The following is a 21,008-nucleotide window of genomic DNA, read 5'->3' as shown; positions in this document are numbered from 1 at the left end:
AGAAAAGAAAGCAGGGGTAGCAATACTTATATCAGACAAAAGAGACTTTAAAACAAAAACTGTAACAAGAGACAAAGACGGGCACTACATAATGATAAAAGGAACAATCCAACAAGAAGATATAACATTTATAAATATACATGCACCCAACATAGGAGCACCTAAATATATAAAGCAACTATTAACAGACCTAAAAGGACAAATATACAGTAACACAATAATAGTAGGGGACTTTAACACTCCATTACACCAATGGATAGATCATCCAAACAGAAGATCAATAAGGAAACACTGGCCTGAAATGACACATTTGACAAGATGGACTTAGTGGAAATATATAGAACATTCCATCCAAACACCACAGAATACACATTCTTTTTAAATGCACATGGAACATTTCCAGGATTCATCACAAAACAAGTCTCAATGAATTTAAGAAAATTGAAATAATCCCATGAATCTTTTCTGACCACAAAGATATGAAACTAGCAATCAACTACAGGAAGAAAACCAGAAAAGCAACAAAAATGTGCAGATTAAACAAAATGCTACTAAACAACGATTGGGTCAATGAAGAAATCAAAGGGGAAATAAAAAGCTTCCTGGAGACAAATGAAAATGAAAACACAACATGCCAAAATCTATGGGATATAACAAAAATGGTTCTAAGAAGGAAGTTTATAGCAATTCAGGCCTACCTCAACAAAGGAGAAAAATCTCAAATAAACAATATAACAGCGCATCTAAGGGTACTGAAAAAAAATAACAAAGCCCAAAATTAGCAGAAGGAAAGAAATAATAAAAATCAGTGCAGAAGTAAATGAACTAGAGACTACAAAAACAATAGAAAAAAATTAATGAAACCAAGAGCTAGTTCTTTGAAAAGATAAACAAAAGTGGGGCTGGCCCCGTGGCCGAGTGGTTAAGTTCGCGCGCTCCGCTGCAGGCGGCCCAGTGTTTCGTTGGTTCGAATCCTGGGCGCGGACATGGCACTGCTCATCAAACCACGCTGAGACAGCGTCCCACATGCCACAACTAGAAGGACCCACAACAAAGAATATACAACTATGTACCGGGGGGCTTTGGGGAGAAAAAGGAAAAAAATAAAATCTTTAAAAAAAAAAAAAAAAAAAAGAAAAGATAAACAAAAGTGACAAACCCTTGACCAGACTTACCAAGAAAAAAAGAGAGTAGGCTCAAATAAATAGAATCAGAAATGAAAGAGGAGAAATTACAAAAGACACCTCAGAAATACAAAAGATAATAATAGAATGCTATTAAAACCTATACACCAACAAAGTGGATAATATAGAAGAAATGGATAAATTCTTGGTAGCATACAACCTTCCAAAACTGTACGAAGGAGAAGTAGAGAATTTGAACAGACCAATCACCAGTAAGGAGATCAAAACAGCAATCAAAAATCTTCCAAAAAATAAAAGTCCAGGACCAGATGGCTTCCCTGGTGAATTCTACCAAAAATTCAAAGAATACTAAGTACCTATTCTTCTCAATCTCTGCCAAAAAATTGAAGACAAAAGAAGCCTTCCTAACTCATTCTACAAAGCCAACATTATCCTGATACCAAAACCAGACAAGGACAACACGAAAAAAGAAAATTACAGACCAGTATTAATGATGAACATTGATGCAAAAATCCTCAACAAAATACTAGCAAATCGAATACAACAATACATTGAAAAGATCATACAGCACCATCAAGTGGGTTTCATTCCAGGGATGCAGGGATGGTTCAACATCCACAAATCTATCAACGTGATACACCACATTAACAAAATGAAGAATAAAAATCACATGATCTTCTCAATAGATGCAGAGAAAGCATTTGACAAGATACAGCATCCATTTATGATAAAAACTCTAAATAAGATGGGTATAAAAGGAAAATACCTCAACATAATAAAAGCCATATATGACAAACCCACAGCAAATATGATTCTCAATGGAGAAAAACTGCACAGCAAAGGAAGCCATCAACAAAATGAAAAGACAACCTAACAGTTGGGAGAAGATATTTGCAGACCATATATCAGATAAGGGGTTAATATCCAAAGTATACAAAGAACTCATTCATCTCAACAACAGAAAAATCAACAGCCCAATTAAAAAACGGGCAAAAGATCTGAACAGAGATTTCTCCAAAGAATATATACGGATGGCCAAGAGGCATATGAAAAGATGGTCAACATCACTAGCTATCAGGGAAATGCAAATCAAAACTACAGTGAAGTATCATCTCAGTCTGGTCAGAATGGCTATAATTAACAAGACAGAAAAGAACAAGTGTTGGAGAGGACGTGGAGAGAAGGGAACCCTCATACACTGCTGATGGGAGTGCAAACCGCTGCTACCACTATGGGAAGCAGTATGGAGTATCCTCAGAAAATTAAGAATCAATCTCCCATGTGATCCATCTATCCCACTGCTGGGTAGTTTTCCAAAGAACTTGGAAACACAAATACATAAAGATACATGCACCCCTATGTTCATTGCAGCATTATTCACAATAGCCAAGACTTGGAAGCAACTTAGGTGCCCATCAAGGGATAAATGGATAAAGAAGATGTAGTATATATATATACACAGTGGAATACTACTCAGCCATAAGAAATGATGGAATCTGACCATTTGTGGCAAAATGGATGGACCTTGACGGTATTATGCAAAGTGAAATAAGTCAGAGGGAGAAAGTCAAATACCATATGATCTCACTCATAGGTAGAAGATAAAAACAATGACAAACAAACACATAGCAATGGAGGTTGGATTGGTGGTTACCATAGGGGAAGTGGGGAGGGGGGAGGGCAAAAGGGGTGATTAGGCTCACATGTGAGGGGATGGACTATAATTAGTTTTTGGGTGGTGAACATGATGTAACCTACACAGAATTTGAAATATATTATGATGTACATCTGAAAGCTATATAATGTTATAATCCAATGTTACTGCAATAACATTAAAAAATAAAAAAAATTGAACTTGATATCCATATAACATAAATGTTTTTTAAATTGTTGATTATTGTTTATGCTAAACTTGTATAAACAGTTGTCAAGCCTAAAATGTAGTAGACTAGAACAGTTAATCACAAATAGATATTCCATGAAACCACAAATAAGCCTTTCCATTGAACTTTCTGTTTTTGCTAGAGCTGAGCTTTTGTTAACTGCTGTCAACACAATAAGAATATATGATTACTCATAAGTTTAGTGCATCTTTGGTTACCAGTGAGAAATCAACTGTGTCCTTGGAGTTGTCCTTTATGAACTCTGGTAGGTAATCAGTTATCCTAATGCCCCGATTGAACCCATATCAGGTAGTTTACTTAGTCAAAGAATAGTTTTAATAAGCTCACTCTCTCTTCCTGCTACCCTCTCTCCAGATAGAAAGAAAGAGACAGACAGACAGAGGAAAAAAGAGAGGAGAGAAGGTAGGAAGAAAGAAAAACATTACAGAGAAATGAACCCTGTTTAGTTCTTGTTCATGCAAATAAATATACATATTTCCATAAATATATGTTTATTTGAATATGTATATTTCTATAAGGAAACTTAGCCCCTGATTTTCTTCAATATGTTCTGTCAAAATTGTGTTAATGTAATAATTTAGAGGTGTTTTAATTAATGCATGTGTGTATTTATTATTTATGTAATGGTATTTAAAACATCAAACAGATTACTTTCTTATTTCAGGAAAATACATATTATTTTTGATGAGAAAGTGACTAGAAAAATGATTCTGGTCTAGTGAAAGAAAAACTGACATGAAAAGAATGTCAACCAAGTGTGCAATTATAATCTAAATATAGTTTTAATCCCTGGTGTATTATACATGATTTTATTTGGTGTGTTGCTAGTTATGGAAATATCTGTTAAGGTAGTTTACATTATATAGAAACTTAGATTAAGAGTTTCAAATGAGTGAAACAGAGACTTCATGTGGGTGTATAGGGGCATTCAAGGTCTTACAGAAATAAGCATACACATAAAAGAAGAGATGAGTAGAGCCATGACCACAAATTAATTTAGATGTAGCAATAATAATCCCAGTACAAATTCCTAACAGTAACCAATATTCTATTAGGATTCATTATTGATTCCTACCCTCCATATTCAGTAACTCCATTGGAAATTAATGTTTAAATTGCCTTCTTGTTTTTTCTTGGTTTTCATATAAGTATTCATGTTCTAATACATTCTGATGTAACTGTTTTATCTATATGTGAAGGAAATGAGGAAGAACCCCACTTATTCAATTGTGTTTGTTGAATGTCAGTTATTCTTGTTTCACTGATTGTAAAAGGAACAAAAATACTAACGATGCGATACATTCTAGTCAAAAAGAGTGTAGTAAGAAAAGGACCTAACTCACATCTCATTCATTTTTAGGAGGGACAAAATGAGAATAGAAGTATCACAAATACCTCATTGCATACGCTTGTAAAGTGCAGTCTCATGAGTGGCCACAGATTTCTAATATCCTGATGGTGTAGTCTGAACAATTGATTGTGTAATCTGAAAAAACAGCACATCAGCTGTGAATTCAGTCCTTTTCCCTTTTACAGATGAAAAAAAGAAATAAATTTAGAAATTTAGTAAGCAAAAACTCTGACTTTGAGGATGTCAGATTGACTTGTAAGAGTGTAAATAGAACATCCTAATGCAGAGACTTTAAGCGACATTGATAAAAGTGACAAGTTGCAGGTACTATTGCTCCCCATTTTTTGGATCTGTTGATGAGTAACAGTGATTCTAAGAAGAATATTAGTGTAGTTATTTCTCAGCTTAAAAAAAAACAAGATTCTGAATAGTAAGCAAATAAACAGAAAAACAAAAGCTGTGTAAAATTTTTATTATTGACTCAAAAGCTTATAGTAGGCAGGAAACTTGATGGTATTATAGTCCCTAGCATCTGCATTGCTTGATTTTCCTTTACAGAATTCTGAGTAGGGGCCACCCAGTCTCTGCTTAAATACTCCTATTGGTGGAAACCATATGAGCTTCCAAATCAGTCCTATTGGTCTTTGAATGAAAATTCATGTGAAAATGCTATTAAGATTTCTCAGATAAAAATATGAATGCTCATGTAGGTTTTGTGACCATCACTTCTCTACTGTTTTACGTCTAACAGCAGACTTTCAACCTGCTACAGGTCTTACTATCATGCTTCAGAAAAGATACTTAGAAAATAAATAGGCCTGAAGTTCTGAGATTTTTTTTTAATGATATTGTTGCTATAGTTACAGCTGAAATGTTGTATAAAGCAAATTGCTTGTTGATGGAGAAATGCTGAGTAGCACAGCAGCATCCTTTTTCTGGATTTTATTACCTTCATTTCCTACTCTCCTCTTAAGATTAATGGACTTTTGAGCACTGTTCTGTTTTGAATAAGCCCTGATGATTTGATGTTAAAATAAATATATCTTATTAACATGTACTAGCTGACAATTGGATATATTCTAGTATGTTACGATCAACATGGAGTTATTTTTGATGCAATTTGTGTTTACCAGAGTTTTCCCTACTTGGAGATGAATTTTGATATCCTGATTATTAATGTGAAGCACTGAATGTAAATGTGATTGGTCTCATAGTATAGAATCTTCTGAATTTATTAAATGGATTTAGTAATAATATAGATGAAATATAAACTATTATTACGTTTTATACCACTAGGAGATACTTATACTGGAAATAAAATATATTTTAAAAGCACAAAAAACAAATGGAAATTGGGGCTGGCCCTGTGGCCGAGTGGTTAAGTTCGCGCGCTCTGCTGCAGGCGGCCCAGTATTTCGTCGGTTCGAGTCCTGGGCGCAGACATGGCACTGCTCGTCAGACCACGCTGAGGCAGCGTCCCACATGCCACAACTAGAGGAACCCACAACGAAGAATACACAACTATGTACCGGGCGGCTTTGGGGAGAAAAAGGAAAAAATAAAATCTTTAAAAAAAAAAAAAAACAAATGGAAATGGTCTGAGATCATTCATAACGATGACTAGTATGTTAAAAAAAAAAAAAGCTTCCACAGGTATCTGTATATTTTTCTATGTAGTAAACTCAGTAATATGATAGAAATGCCTTCAGTTTATATATATGTATAAATTACATATTATACCTTATATTATATATAATATATACTCATTTTCTGATTGTGAGACTTACTGTCTTTATACAGAAATATTTGAAAGATAAAACTGTAACTCATTTGATATTTTACCTTAAGGCAAAATATGATTAGTCATGTGCTTTACAATTGTAACTGTTGCAGAAAATGTTACTGGTATGTCTGGTAAATCTTTTCAGCTAGTAAAAGTCATATATGGTGGTGATATATTATGTATTGAATTTTTATATAATTTAAGGAATCTTGTTTAATTTATCTCTGGATTGCTGCTGGACTAGAAATATTATGAGTATTTAATGATGTAGCTATTGAGGAACTAAATGTGCAGATAACATTTTTTTGGACCTAGGAATATAATAATTAAATTCCTGAATACAGTGATACAAAAATCTTTGGGATTATTTTTAATAAAGAATGCAAAAAAATTGTGAACCACAGATTTTTACATCTTCTTATGTGGTATAGAGTACTTCTCAAATTGTTTTTTGTGAAGCAAATTTTTCTAGTAATTTTGTTTGAATTTAATGATGATATGATGATGGTGACCTGTATTGTCCAAAATGAACTTTCTTGAAAATTCATTTTTACTCTTTTTACTCATTATCAAAATTTGATCAGTTTTGTGTTTCTCATTTCTCCTTTTGATTTTACCATAGCCTCTGCCTTTTCCTGTCCTCTTTCTTAATAAACAAAACTTAAATTTACATGTTTGAAGAAATATAAAATTTTTGATGTTACCACGGTTTTTTCCCCCTTTTCAATTCCTCATTGATATTATCATTTCTGCTGTTTGCTGAATTTGTTGGCATTCTAATTTTGGTTCTAGGGCTGCAGAAAGAAGAAACACACATATGAGACCACCAATTTAGCATTTCTAACTGTCTAATGAAAAAATACTCTTGTGTGACTCATAATTGTTCAAATTCCTTAACTTAATGGATTTATCAGAAGATCCTGTTAAATCCATCACATCCTCTCCATTTCTCTTATTATTTTTTGCTGCATATTCTACTTATTTTGACCTATGTCTTATTCTATTTACTTGAATATGAGTTCCCTTATGAAATAAGCCTTTCACATATACTTTCCAAATGGTATATGTATTCCATAGATATACACAGAATAGATACATAAGTGAATTATGTTGTCATAATTATTTGACATAATGGTGACTTCAGTTTGCAAATTAATTTTGGTGACAATTACTCAAAGTGTAAAGTCAAAAGAAATAGGCTTGGCTTATAATCTTATTCAAAATGCAGATAATCATGTAACCAAGAAACCAAGTATAGCAACATCATGTTAAAAAATTACAAAATAGCCATGATTAGAAATATTTGGTTTAACTGAATATGGGTGGGAATTTAAGCAAAACACAATTTGAACTAGCCAATGATGCTCTCAGGATAAGTCCCTTTTTCTCTTAGATTGACACCGTTGCCGTTTCTTTGCCTTCTTGACCTTAGTAGTGTGTGGATTATCACTGCTTGTAAGTTTATCAAACATTATTTCAAATTGGGAAAATAAAGTGGGTTTTTCTTTAATTTTATTGAGGTCATAATAGTTCATAACATTGTAAAATTTCAGTTGTACATTATTATTTGTCAGTTACCATATAAATGTGTCCCTTCAACCCTTATGCCCACCCCTCAATCCCCTTCCCCTCTGGTAACCACTAATCTGTTCTCTTTGTCCATGTGTTAGTTTATCTGAAAATGAAGTGTTTTATGTGACATAATAGATTAAATAGATTATGCCTTTTATCCTCTGACCTAAATTTCAAATATATGAAAATAATGAGTATACTACTCATATAAATAGTCACTATGTTTATTTTCTCAAAATATTTTCCATTTAACAAGAGCTGTGTACCATTGTGGTATCATATGCTGTAAGTGGCAAGGCATTACAACTTTGTGAGAATAATTTGCCCCAAAATCTCAGATAAAATAATCACACTTTTATAATTGACAAGAATTTCCAATAAGATGAAACCTGTAAGCCTGGTATTTTAAATATTTCCTGGAGCCGCTAACTTATTTACATTAGGACATTCCCTGATAGGAGAGCTTAATTCACATCTGCATTTGTTTTTTAGACTCTGTGTGATAAAATGGCAGAGTGATACAATTATTTGTGTCTGTTTTTATTTTTAAAAATGTCATGCTCCCCTACAATATGACTGACAAATAATAATGTACAACTGAAATTTCACAAGGTTGTAAACTATCATAATCTCAATAAAATTAGAAAAAAAAAAATTTTGTGCTCCAGGTGAAAATATCCTAAGATGTGGCTCAACCAAGTAATGGCTTTGGAAACCACAGCACGGATTAAGATTGATTTTCTGTAGCTATTATGGAAGTGCCTCCTCCAGAGAGTATTTAACACAAGGGCTGGAGCTTTTAGTATTTGACATACGGGATTCAATCAGTTTCTTTCCTGAGACTTTTATATAAAGTCACTACATAAAGAAGCCACAGTTCACCGTAGAGTGGCTTAGACATGAAATTAAGAAGGGAATGGGTATTGAAAGATCATACACACAGAAAGCAAATTAACCCGTATATGTACTAGTGTTTTATAGACAACGTTTTACTGAAATTAAATAATTGACTTTTGTCTTTACTCTGTTAGATCAGCAAATAAGCATTATAATGGCTTACAGTTTGCAAAACAGTCATTATTATTAAGCAACAATTTTTATGTCTCTAAAGAAATTGGAAGCTGAAGAAATGAAACTTAGATCACTAATAATATTCTAGAACAAGTGATTTTTTTGTTTCTAAATAATTTAAATTATGCAACTGGAAAGAGTGATCCAGTATGAAAAGCAGTTTGAAATTGAACTTCTCAGAAGACAATACAGCATATGAAAGCAATACTATTTGTATGACCATATGCTTTACAGAATAGGTATTCATTAAATGGTAGCAATTAGAAGCTGTCTCTATTTCTTACGTTATAATAGGTATAATGTAAGAAAACACACAACATACCTCAATAAGGGAGGAATTCTGCAATATTATTAGTCTAACATATCTGTCTCCCACGTGATCATTTGTATGTGTAATGAGGGAGTCGTTTTCAGTCTTTAGTTTGCAAAAGAATTAACCAACATTTTATTAAAAAGGCAGATCCTCCTTTCTCCTACCCCAGGATCCTGCTAAAATAGTTTTGGTGTAGTTCCTAGGAATCTTCATGTCTGCAGTCCACCTCAGTTGATTTGGTGCAGGTGGCCCATGGATTACACTGAGGAGCAGACATGTGAGGAAATGTTTTAGACAGCAATTCAGAAAACTCTGGGGAAAAAGATACCAAACAGTTGGAGCCTGTGAATGTTTCTTTCTCATTTGCATGAGAAATGTGAATACTATTAAGAATGAAATTATTTTTTAATCCTAAAGCAGATAGACAATTATGCACAAGTGATTCTTGAAAACTACCCTCACCTTGTGTAGTTCTAGTCTGGTAGATAAAGCTACACTTGACCCAAGTCAAGAGAGAGATCATAGGCTAAATCCTAAAAGAACTTTTGATTAATTGGTTGTTGAAAGAAAAGTACTATGAAATTTAATAGTTGTTGAATAAATATATGATGGAAATACTAATTTTGAAGGCATCAGGCGTAAAAATAGTTCTTTTTGGAACAAATGGGGATTTTGCACCCAAAAAATGGCTACTCTCCTGGGTCCATCTTTAATGTGATTTTTTCTTTTTCTTTTCTATGGTGAGGAGAGTGAATTGCTCATCTCTAGCAATTCCTCATATTTTTAGGTTTCAAATAGTCTTTTTGCAATCTTCTTTAGGAGTTGCACTGTGTCATTGGTTTAGAAAACAATGACCCACCTTCTCCATATACAAAAAATCAATTAGGAATTGCCAAATGTTAATCTTGGTAAATGTACCAAATAGATACATTATAATATAGTTAATCTGTTCATTGCTATTCTATTTGCAGATTCAAGAATGGCTTTGTTTAAATTGCCAAACCCAAAGAGCAATATCCGGACAGCTTGGAGACATAGGCAAAATGCCACCTATGCAGTCAGGACCAAAAGCCTCTTCCATATCTGTCCCTATAGAGCCGCTGTCTCAGAAAACAGCAATGCCTGCCCAAGTAAAAGTGAAAAAGAAGGAACAAGAAGTAAAAACAGAAGCTGAAAAAATCATTCCAGAAAAAGTAAAAGAAACCCCTTCAATTGAAAAAATTCCCCCTAAGGTAACCACAGATCAAAAACAAGAAGAGAGTAAACTAGAGAAAGACAAAATTTCAGCCCCTCAAGAAGAAAAGCCACCCCCTGAAGACAAAAAGCCTCTCTCCAAAGAAGAAAAGCCAACCACTGAAGACAAAAAGCTACCTCCTAAAGACAAAAGGCCACCTCCTGAAGACAAAAGGCCACCTCCTGAAGACAAAAGGTTATCCCCAGAAGCAAAAGCATCAGCCCTAGAGGAGGAACAGAAACATATCTTACTTAGAAGTCAAGTACAAATTGCTGAAGAAAAACCTGAAGGCAGAGTGGTTCCACAGGCAATGCAAGAAAAGAAACCAACACAGACCAAGACAGAGGCTTTACCATCTGGCACACCTCAGAGTCTGCCTAAGGAAGATGATGAGATGACTCATAAACTCAAAGAACGGCCACAGGCAGCATACACAGCAAAGACTGACCAGGTGGAACCTGGGAAAGAAAAAACAGTAAGTTATATTTTCCTAACTTTGCACAGTCTTACATGTGTAATTTACTAGTAACCGTTACCTAAGTACACAGAGTACTTAATGGTAATTATATAAGTGAAAGTCTTTAATTAATGACATTTTCAGAAAAGTGTAACAATTGTTTGCTGAAATGAAGAACTTTGGCTTAATCTAATTTAAATACAGCATAGATGTGAAATTAATTTTTCTAGCTCTTATCCTATTAAATAACTTATCAAAATACTATAGAGTGATAAGTTTCTTACAATTTTGTTATTCCTTTTTCTCTCCACTATGAACATAAAATCAGTATCCCCCTTTAACAAAATATTGTGTCTTTATTTAAGTTTCTATTCACTTAGCCACTTGGTTAAGCAAGAGTCAACAAGTTTCTTCTCACTTAAAAGTCTTTTAAGATGTGGTCAGCCATAAAATGATTAAATAGCTGTGATTGCAAAAAAAGAAGTGTGGCTAGCGTTCAGGACAAAAATCATTTTTGAAAAAGTTTATTTTAGTATTTAACATGATTTTAATATACATAATGTATTCTGTTCAGAGTTTTGTTAATGTCTTTAATATTGAAAGGTAATTTACAATCCAAGCATAACCTAGAATTATTTATTCTTTTCTCTTTCTTCAGTGGAAACTTTTTTTTTTTAAGATTTTATTTTTTTCCTTTTTCTCCCCAAAGCCCCCCGGTACATAGTTGTATATTCTTCGTTGTGGGTCCTTCTAGTTGTGGCATGTGGGACGCTGCCTCAGCATGGTTTGATGAGCAGTGCCATGGCCGCACCCAGGATTCGAACCAACAAAACACTGGGCTGCCTGCAGCGGAGCCCGCGAACTTAACCACTCAGCCATTGGGCCAACCCCTTCAGTGGAAACTTTTAAGAGTACCCCATCTCAACCTATATTTGCTCAAGCAATAATACATTTTTAGAAGAACTCTGATTTTTTTTTTAGAGCTACAGGAGATCTTATACCATATCTGATTGAGTGCATTTAATTCACAGATGACAGCAATGACTTGCAGGAAAATGAAATGATTTATTAATATTAAAACTTAATATTAGAACTCTCATTAGAACATACAGTCCATGCCGACTCTGGTTCAGTTGTTTTTTTGTTTAGAGTTTTAACACATGGTTACTAAGCCACCTCTGTACGTGGTGCATCACTCGTTAAATGAATCCTGGTCTTCCTTTGTTGTATAAAGGAGTTTATCAGAGTCAGAGAAAGCAGATGCTTGTTTACTCTCCATCTAATGACTCCATCTAGCCACCACCATCGCCACCATCACCTGTTGCTTCTCCTAGCTAATCACTTTGCATAACTTGATGCTTTTTACCATTTCTCCTTTAGTGAAACTGTCCTTGGCTTTCATGACCCTTCCTTTTTTGTTCTCTTTTTGTCTTTCTCATCACCCCTTATGAGTTGTACTTTGACTATCTCTATTGCTCGCTCTTTCCCAATCTCCATACCATGAGATTTTTCTGTTTTTATTTGAGTTCTGTCTTCTTTCCTCTTAGGGGAGCCACATGAATGATTCCTAAGTCTACTTGTTTACCTTCTGCCCCTCTTGAGTGTCAAGTCTGCATTTTTAAATACTCAGTAGGTCTTTTCTACTTCAAAGGCTCACTGTAAGCTGGAACTCAGTATGTTTGAATCTTATCCACTCTCTATAAAAGTAGTTTCTGCTTCTGAGTTTCTATTTCTGATAACGGCCGCATCATTCACCCTGTCTCTAGTCTCCCAGTCACTAATCTTCTGAGTAATCTGAGGTTTCTTCTTACCTGCCCTTTGCTCTCTGCATCTAGTTTATCACACTTCTGTCCATTAGCTCCGATTCCCAAGGACACTATTGAACTTACAGCCTTCATGACCATTCACCAATGATTTGAGTAATCTAATTACTGGTCCCTATGCCTTCTCTTTCTCTCTTCTCTGGTATATAGTTGTCAGATAGTTATTTTTCAGGGTTCAGATAATTTAACTCTTATCAGTCAGATATTTCTAATGATTCTCTCTTGATTGTTAGATATAGGCTAAACAAGAAGTATCCAAATATTTTGTGAATGCACTTTTTATTTTATTTTAAACCTTTATCACTTTCTTTTTATCATTTGCTATTATCACTACTTTTTTTTATTTTACAACTTCAATATGTGTATATATATTTGTTTCTAAATTAAATGTATGTACTAAGTTACTAATATGCTATTTATAATATAAAACATTCACAAAAAATAAAATAAACAGTAAAATAAGCTAAAACTACCATTTTTATTAGATTTATTTAAATACAGATACGTTTCATCACATTAAAATATAATTAATGATAGTATTTTAGAGAGAGAATTGATTGACTGTGCTTCAATATTTTTGAAAATCTTGGTCTGAAATTTTATGATAGAGTTGTTTGAAATTTAACTTCTAAGTTAAGCTTATTTTGATATTTTGACATTTATTTTTAAAGACTATCCATAACAAAAAGAGATAATCTACAAGGATATGACAGAAATGGGGGAAGTGGGTCAAAGACTGTGCTTGCCAAATTTTGCTACCTGTTTTCTAAGTTTTGAATTGAAAACAATTTTTTTTTAATTGTGGAAATTCCACAAATAAATGTTAATCTTCCCTGATACCAATCAATCATTTGGTCTTGCTAACAATCAGAAAATGTGATGTTTTAAAGTATTTTTTTTAACAAATTGTTTTAAAACCCACTGGAGTTCTTCCTCTGGGAGGTTTATAAACATTAAAATATTCTGTTTAAAGTTTGTTAATGAGCAGATATGACAGCTTTCAAAAATGACATATGTCATTTTATGTAGTGTAATCACATGATGATTTCCAAATATCTATCTTCAAAGCACTGTTTCCATATCATAATTTACTTGAAGAGACTGCTAGCATTTTTTTTCCTAAATAGTTAATAGGTAGCATATTGCTGGTAACTAGGGTTTACTTTCTTTCTAAATATCTATTAAGTAGTATATTACTGAAAACCACTTGTCATCACCAAAAAGTTGAACAACTTTGGGATTCTTCTACTTTTGCAAAAAGAAAATTAAATCTTCACATTCTACGACTTTTAAAATTAATTTCCAATGAGATAATCAGTAAACCTCTGATTAAAATAAATTCATGTTTAAAAGAAATTCATAGTTATTCTCTAGCTCAGTGCAAGATATCGAAGATATTCTTCAAAATATGAAGGTCTCATTAGTACGCAACATGTACCACATCTGTAAAATCCTGAAGCACTTTGTTCAGTTCTGGCTTACTTGTAACAGATGCAGGAAATGAATTTCACATGTACTGCTATCGCTGTAACCTTACCCTTTAAAAAAATATTTCCACTCAGGAAAGCCACCCCTCACTATTTAATATACAGTTTTTTCATTAGAAATATATATATACTTTTATTTTTTATTTATTTTTTTTTGAGGAAGATTAGCCCTGAGCTAATATCTGCTGTCAATCCTCCTCTTTCTGCTGAGGAAGACTGGCCCTGAGCTAACATCCGTGCCCATCTTCCTCCACTTTATATGTGGGATGCCTACCACAGCATGGCATGCCCAGCTGTGCCATGTCTGCACCCGGGATCCGAACCTGCGAACCCCGCGTGGGCCACCAAAGCAGAAGGTGCACACTTAACTGCTCCGCCACCGGGCTGGCCCCTATATATATCTTTATTAAACAAATCACTTAATATTGAGGCTGTCTTCATTGGCACATTTTTCCTTAGTAGCTCACAATAGTAATTCTTTAAGTACAGTATTTTATTATTGAAACAGGTAATGAATATTATAAATTGAGCATGTTAGAAATATCTGCACTTTTATTCTATCACCACCAAACCTTTTGCCACTTACTTACTTTGTTCTAATAATTTTCCGCCAGACCTTCCATAGTTATTTCTGTATTCCTTCCAACAATATTTGCTGACAAAGAAATGCAGTTTGATATGTCACCATATTGTTTTCTACATATTACTTTAGCCAAGTTTCCCCAAATGTGTGACTTTTTTTTCTTTTACTATGAAGTAAGAAAATTCAAAAGAAGATTCTAAGTGTTTATTATTAAATTTATTGAAAATTTGTAAAGTGCTGGAGTATTTACTTACTGAAAATTATAGAAGTTTATGATGGTATCATAATATCACTTGCTTTAATGCCAAGGCATATTATGTGTTTAGTCACGATTTGCTATTAACAATAATAGATGTAAATACAGATATCAAATAATTTTCCTGATAATGTCTAATATTTTGGCCAGTTTTGTGTTAGATCTTACTGATCATCACTGTGTTTACTTTGTAATGTTGCTGATGAAAAGGTTGTAACAATGTGAAGAGTGTCAGCTTCTTTATTAATGTGTTTGTGTGTTTCTTCTATTATCAGTGTTATCTTTAACACATGATGTCTTTGCAAGAATCTTTGTCTACTACTTACCCATTATAGGAAAGTTGGTTTAGTTGAAACTGGGTAATATACCACAAATCTGCCCAGCTGAACAATAAGCTTCAACAGAAAGGTGAGCAAATGAAGTGACTGCCTCACTGTAACTTCTCGTAGTGTAACTCCCAGTTTTCTCCCAGGATTCCCCTCAGACCATGTGAGCAACTGACATAAGAAGTAAAAGAACACTGATGTCAATCAGTTTACTAAATATTAGTAAAGTGTAATTTCTATTTTGGATTAAAAGGTACAATAAAAATCCTAACATTTTCTTCTTGCAGTCCATTAGATCATTTTGCCTTCCTGCCCAGGTTTCTGCAGCCGTGGCCAAGACTCCTGTCTAAACAGCTTAGCTTGGCTTTGTCAGCCCTCTGGAATACGGCTTCATTATAACTTTCAAGCAACCCCTAATATTGCCCACAAGTGAGAAATAGATAACCAGCCAAATATGCCTTTGTGTAATTCCTAAAGGTAGCTTATGCTGTCTCTCTTCTGTACCTATGCTCAGTTTTTCTCTGTGCACCGACCATTACAGCAACCCCATCAGAAAAATCCCACCTGAACCTCTGGGCGACTCTTCTCCCTTGTGGCAGTCTCTTCTCCTGCTGCTGAACTCCCTTTATTGATTAGTTTTAAATTACTTTTTGGTTGAAATAAAAATAACACCCTTAATTTACCTAATACTATATTCTGCGCACTGTGTTAAGTCCTTTCTCCACCGTTTAATCCACACAACTATTGATGAGGTAAATATTATATCTGTTTAAAGAAGGGAAAACTAAATTTATGTGCTCAAGATCACATGGCAGGGAAGCAGCACAGCTAAGATTATAGTCCAGTTCTGATTATAAAGGCTGGGCTCTCAAACACCACTTGTACTGCTTCTTTCCTATGACACTTTTAGCATGCTGCCTTTGCATTATTTTAATTATTTGTCTCTCTTAGCAGCTCCCACTACAACGCCAAACAGTCTATGTAATTTTTACTTTGTTTATATATTTATATTATTTGTCATTTGTGTCATTCATATCATTATAGTACATTGTTTACATTTCTTTGTTGTCACATCATTTTGTCTCTGTCATTCCTATCTTTCAAAATGTGTTCCACAAATGGAAATTAAAATCCTGAAATATAATGAATAATTTGAAAGGTACATTCTTCTTTACTTTTTTAGTTTAATATTTTAAGATTTTATGATGCTACAGAATTCTCTCTTTTTGGCTTATATACTTAAACAACATCTTGTCTACATTTGCTATATTACATTGAAACACTATATCTTTCCTGATAAAATCCAAAATTTGAATATCCTTTAGCATAAGCTTTTATTTCTGGTTAAAATGACCCAGGGTTAGTATTCGAGTTTTATATAGCCATTGTATATAATGGCAGCATAATCAGATAGGATGAAAAATAATGAAGCTTTCTGTAGTGAAAAAGATTCCCATGTAAGTGAGACTATCTGACTTTTTCCTCCAGGCCCAGTGAATTTTATAGACTTAATCTTATTCAAAGTGTTTGGCACCTCAGACTAGCAATTTATTTTGACCTAAACGTTATATAAATGATTAAATATCATTCATTTGTTGTTTTACTTTGGCCCATAAAAATAAATGACTTGAGAAAAATTAAGCAAAAACTTAATATTGCATCCTTTCTTTGTGCAATCTTATGTTTAACCGAGAATTTAGTTCTTAACCCCAATAATATTCAAAAAACTTCCATTTATCTTCAACCTGGAAGGCTAAAAGTTTCAACATTTGTGAAAGGGGCAGAACTAAGTTCGACAGTGCAGATTTGCCTTTGTATGTTGTCCACTGCTAGAGAAGGCCTCAAGATATGACACCATGGGAAGAGTTCCAAATGGATCTCAATTCATTACTGCCCTTCTCTGACTGGTCTCTAGGTCAATAAATGACAGTGGAATATTGAAAGGAAAACAAATTCTCCACTCTCTGCTTTTGTTAGTAAGTAAAAAAATATGGATCTTAACCTCTGGAAAATTTGAATAATCATTTCGTATACACAAGACGAGAAAGGCTCAAGTAGCCATAATTCTATACATAAGAAAAATGCAATACATAATAAAATTAAAAGTCAGTGTAATAGAGCTTAATGCTAAATGTACTTAGAATAATACAGGGAAAATATGTTCCTCAGGGGAACTGAAAAATAACATTGCTATTGAAAAGAAAAGTATATTTAAATGATGGCTGTTCCCACTCACTGCCTCCATCTAGGATGACAAACAAAATTTTCATGCAAAGGATAGATACCTGGGATTTTATTCTTATGTAACAATTTCAGAGGTCATTCTAGATTGTATTACATGTAAAAAATGAAATGAATAATTAATTCAACTTCTGGTTATCTATTCAAGTGAAAAATATAATAAATAAATAAGAAAATGCAGTGATATTTATACACACATATTTATGTTATATATGATATATATATGTAATTTAGAAAGAACCATTTGAATCTATTCATTAAATCTTAATATGTTACTAAATAGCTTAGTATTCTTCTCAAAAATAAGTATACAACCACACATTTTTTTAAGCAACTGAGAGAAAATTCCAACTCTTTTGTCCTAGTGACTTAGATATTTGGGAGAAAATAAGCTCAACTTCAGACATCCATTTGAAGATTGAATAATTAGAGAAAACCAGATCCAACACTGAGTTTTCCCTTCTTCTCAGTTCCATATACTTTTTCTTATTTGATCCAATTATTCCCTTGTTCAGAAATGTTATTCATGAAGCAAGTGTTTGCAATGTTAAATCTATATAGACCAGTTAATTTGCATAGGTAGAAATTGTATAAGTATTCTCACCCAGATATCTCACAATGGAGAATGGATAGCCACAGGAAGGATAAGTGGATGGATAGATGTCTACCTCTGTATGCTGATCTCTGTATATGAAGAACAATTTTTTTTTTTAATTTTAGCAGCAGCAGGTGCAAAGATGAATATTTGGTGCCTTATATTAAAGAGGCAAAGGGCCTGGTTTGTGTGTGATCTGGTGGTTAACAACTTACCAATGTAATGCAGAAGTAGAACGTCACTTGCCACTGTCAGGGTACTTTACACCTATGCTAGTTAGTATGAGAATAGTTGACATTATGAATTTTTTCAATATATCATGGTACAATAAATATGACCAACTGTTCCTTCTGAACAGTTTAGCAAAATGCCCTTTGGTCAGCTAATTTGATTTCCTTGTATTAACCACTCTAAACATTCTATCTTAGACCCACAAGCCTGTAGAACAAAATCTCTGTAGACTTTTACCACCTCATAATATGGAGAGGAAGAGTCATTTAGGGAGAAAATTCATCACCAGTAAATAATGATTGAATCCTGTGAGGAGTGTGAAGGAAAGAGACCAGGAAGACAGTAGCAGGGGGCAGAAGTACATAGAACATATTACTGAGGAAAGAAGGAAAGCATGAGCACATGGAGAAAGGCCACATGAGGGTAATTATAGGGTAGGTATTTTGATATTTTTGTGTGTTAGTCTTCTGTCTAATTTATCTTAATTTCCTTTGTTACGTTTTGTATGTCTGGTCCTAATCTTATTTTGTAAAATGTCAGCAGGACCTTCAGAATCCATTTTATAAAATTAAAATTTCTCTTTTCTTATTCTCAATGAATTGTTGTATATAACAATAGTTACATTTATATGGTTATATAAAACAATAGTTTTATTGCATTATGTTTATAATTTATGCAAACACAAAATAAAGAATGCAAATGATCCTATCAAGATTTGATTATGAAAGATCATTTTCTTGACCTTTTTTTCACGAGGAGCTTAGGAACCCCACCCCTATGGTTATGGTGTTTACTGTGATTTAGTGAAGGGTGGGAAGGCAGACAAGGAAAGACATAGAAAGCATATTGGGCTCAAAAAAACCTGCTCTGGCATTGTGTGGGATGTGAGGAAATGGAAATATCTCTCCACTGTGACCATCCAGAAAGATTTTCTTAAAAGACTACTTTACCTTTGCTTTCCTCTCCAATGTGTAGTTCTTAAGAGAAAAGAACTAAAGTTAGTTAGGTGCTCACTACTATAATCTCACAACTGCAATTAGGTGGTCCTTTCCTGGAAATACGTCTGAAGTGGTCCAAGAAAGTTAATTCTTAGTAAAACAAGGATTAGGCATTGCTTTTTGCACTAACTTGAAGAATATATCAGGCTGTCTTTTGAGTCAAGTCATGTTGTAAATTCAGCAAAAGCATTTTATCCTATCATATGCTCAAGATATATCTCTAACCATACATAATAATAAGAGAGATATGGAGATGAAAATGAGTATCAAGCCAACAATGTTTATTGTTGAGAACTCTATAGCTAAAAGCAGAAGGAAGAGGAAGGGGAGGAAAAGGAGAAAAGGAAGGAGGGAAGGAAGGAAGGTAGGAATGAAAGAAAGAAGGAAGAAGGATGTTTTTGCATGTTTATTGTTTGTTGTGCAACCTGACATCTGCTCATTTAGGCTATATATAGGTTGGAGGAACCCATGCGTAAACACCCACTGGAAGTATTGAGATGGTTGGTTCAAGATACTGACATAGTAGAGTTGAGATGGCCTCATAGGCCAATGTCAGATAGAGCAGGTCCTCTTGCAGCTCCCTTCTGAACTCTTCATTCCATAGGGCTGTGGTATTATTTTGACACTCTCCTTTAAACACAGAAACTAACTGGAGCAGTTGGGTTTCATTTTACTTACAGATATTTTTAATTTGGACTTATGCAAAAAGTCTCTGTGTTTAACATTTTCATTTAAGGCCTCTCTGATTCTTAAACCAAATTGCTGGCATGGCCTCATCACAGCCCAAGGAAAACAGTAGATCAAGACTGTAGCTTGTCTCCTAAATGACCCAGCTCCCTGAAAAGCCCATGTTCCTAATCACAAAAGTTAGTTATTATACTGGTTGAAGGGAGCTGACTCTGATTGAGTGTGAAAGTAAAATTCCAAGTATTTTGAAAATCAGAAGATATTTATAAGTGATATTCATTATGTATATTTAAGGTGGGATGCTGAAGACAAATGTGATTAACAACTCTACAAAAATAATAGCTGATATTTCTCTTTGGCTAAGGCGATGAGTCAGACCACTTGTTGCATAACTTTTTCAAAGTTTGTAATTTCTAAACATTCATTTCAAGTGATAAAGAATAATAATTTTAACAACAGTACCAAGTAAATATAGCATTTTACATCTTTCAGAATGTCTTAAAAGGCAGTGCCTTGTTTGAATCTCTCTCAAAAAAAAATCCTTTGTGGTAGGTGCGATGAATATCGTTATGGCCATGGTACTTGCTTATTTCTGTTAAGTAAATTTTCAACACCCCATACAACTCGTAGCCAGGTACAAAGCCCATCCTCTGATTCTTTTTTCTTTGCCTGTCCTCATAATCCAAAAGTATTAGTTATGTTAATAGAAAACTTATTAAATTTTTTCTTCAGCAATTTGAACTCTTTACCAAAGGAAATGTACTGAGAAAGATAATCATGTTTTTGAAGGAAAATGGTATTTAAGTGTAAAAGGATAGAGTATTAATGGAATAAAATCAAATGTCATTGAGAATTGACATTTAATTAAACTTAGGTTAAATGAAAACTAACCTTAATCAAGATATATCAATTATTTTCATTTTTTGTGTCCATTCAAAGATTTTTTTTAAA

At 33.7% G+C, this 21,008-nt stretch overlaps 1 protein-coding gene across 15 annotated transcripts in view; it reads left to right on the top strand.

Annotated features, from left to right (window-relative positions):
* Positions 1-21,008, top strand: part of PCLO (piccolo presynaptic cytomatrix protein) — a 386,717-nt gene that overhangs the window by 160,177 nt on the left and 205,532 nt on the right. For all 15 annotated transcript variants that reach the window (XR_011437785.1, XR_011437786.1, XR_011437781.1 and 12 more), the window contains exon 4: positions 10,111-10,848. Coding sequence is in view for 7 of the 15 variants with exons in the window: in XM_070264476.1 (XP_070120577.1) it covers positions 10,111-10,848 (738 nt within the window). In the remaining 8 variants the exon portion in view is untranslated. The remainder of the gene's footprint in view (positions 1-10,110; positions 10,849-21,008) is intronic.

Source organism: Equus caballus, chromosome 4 (genome assembly GCF_041296265.1).
Source record: "Equus caballus isolate H_3958 breed thoroughbred chromosome 4, TB-T2T, whole genome shotgun sequence".
Lineage (NCBI taxonomy): Eukaryota > Metazoa > Chordata > Mammalia > Perissodactyla > Equidae > Equus > Equus caballus.
The sequence above is the reverse complement of the archived record's forward strand: the minus strand, read 5'-3'. Positions and strand labels throughout refer to the sequence as shown.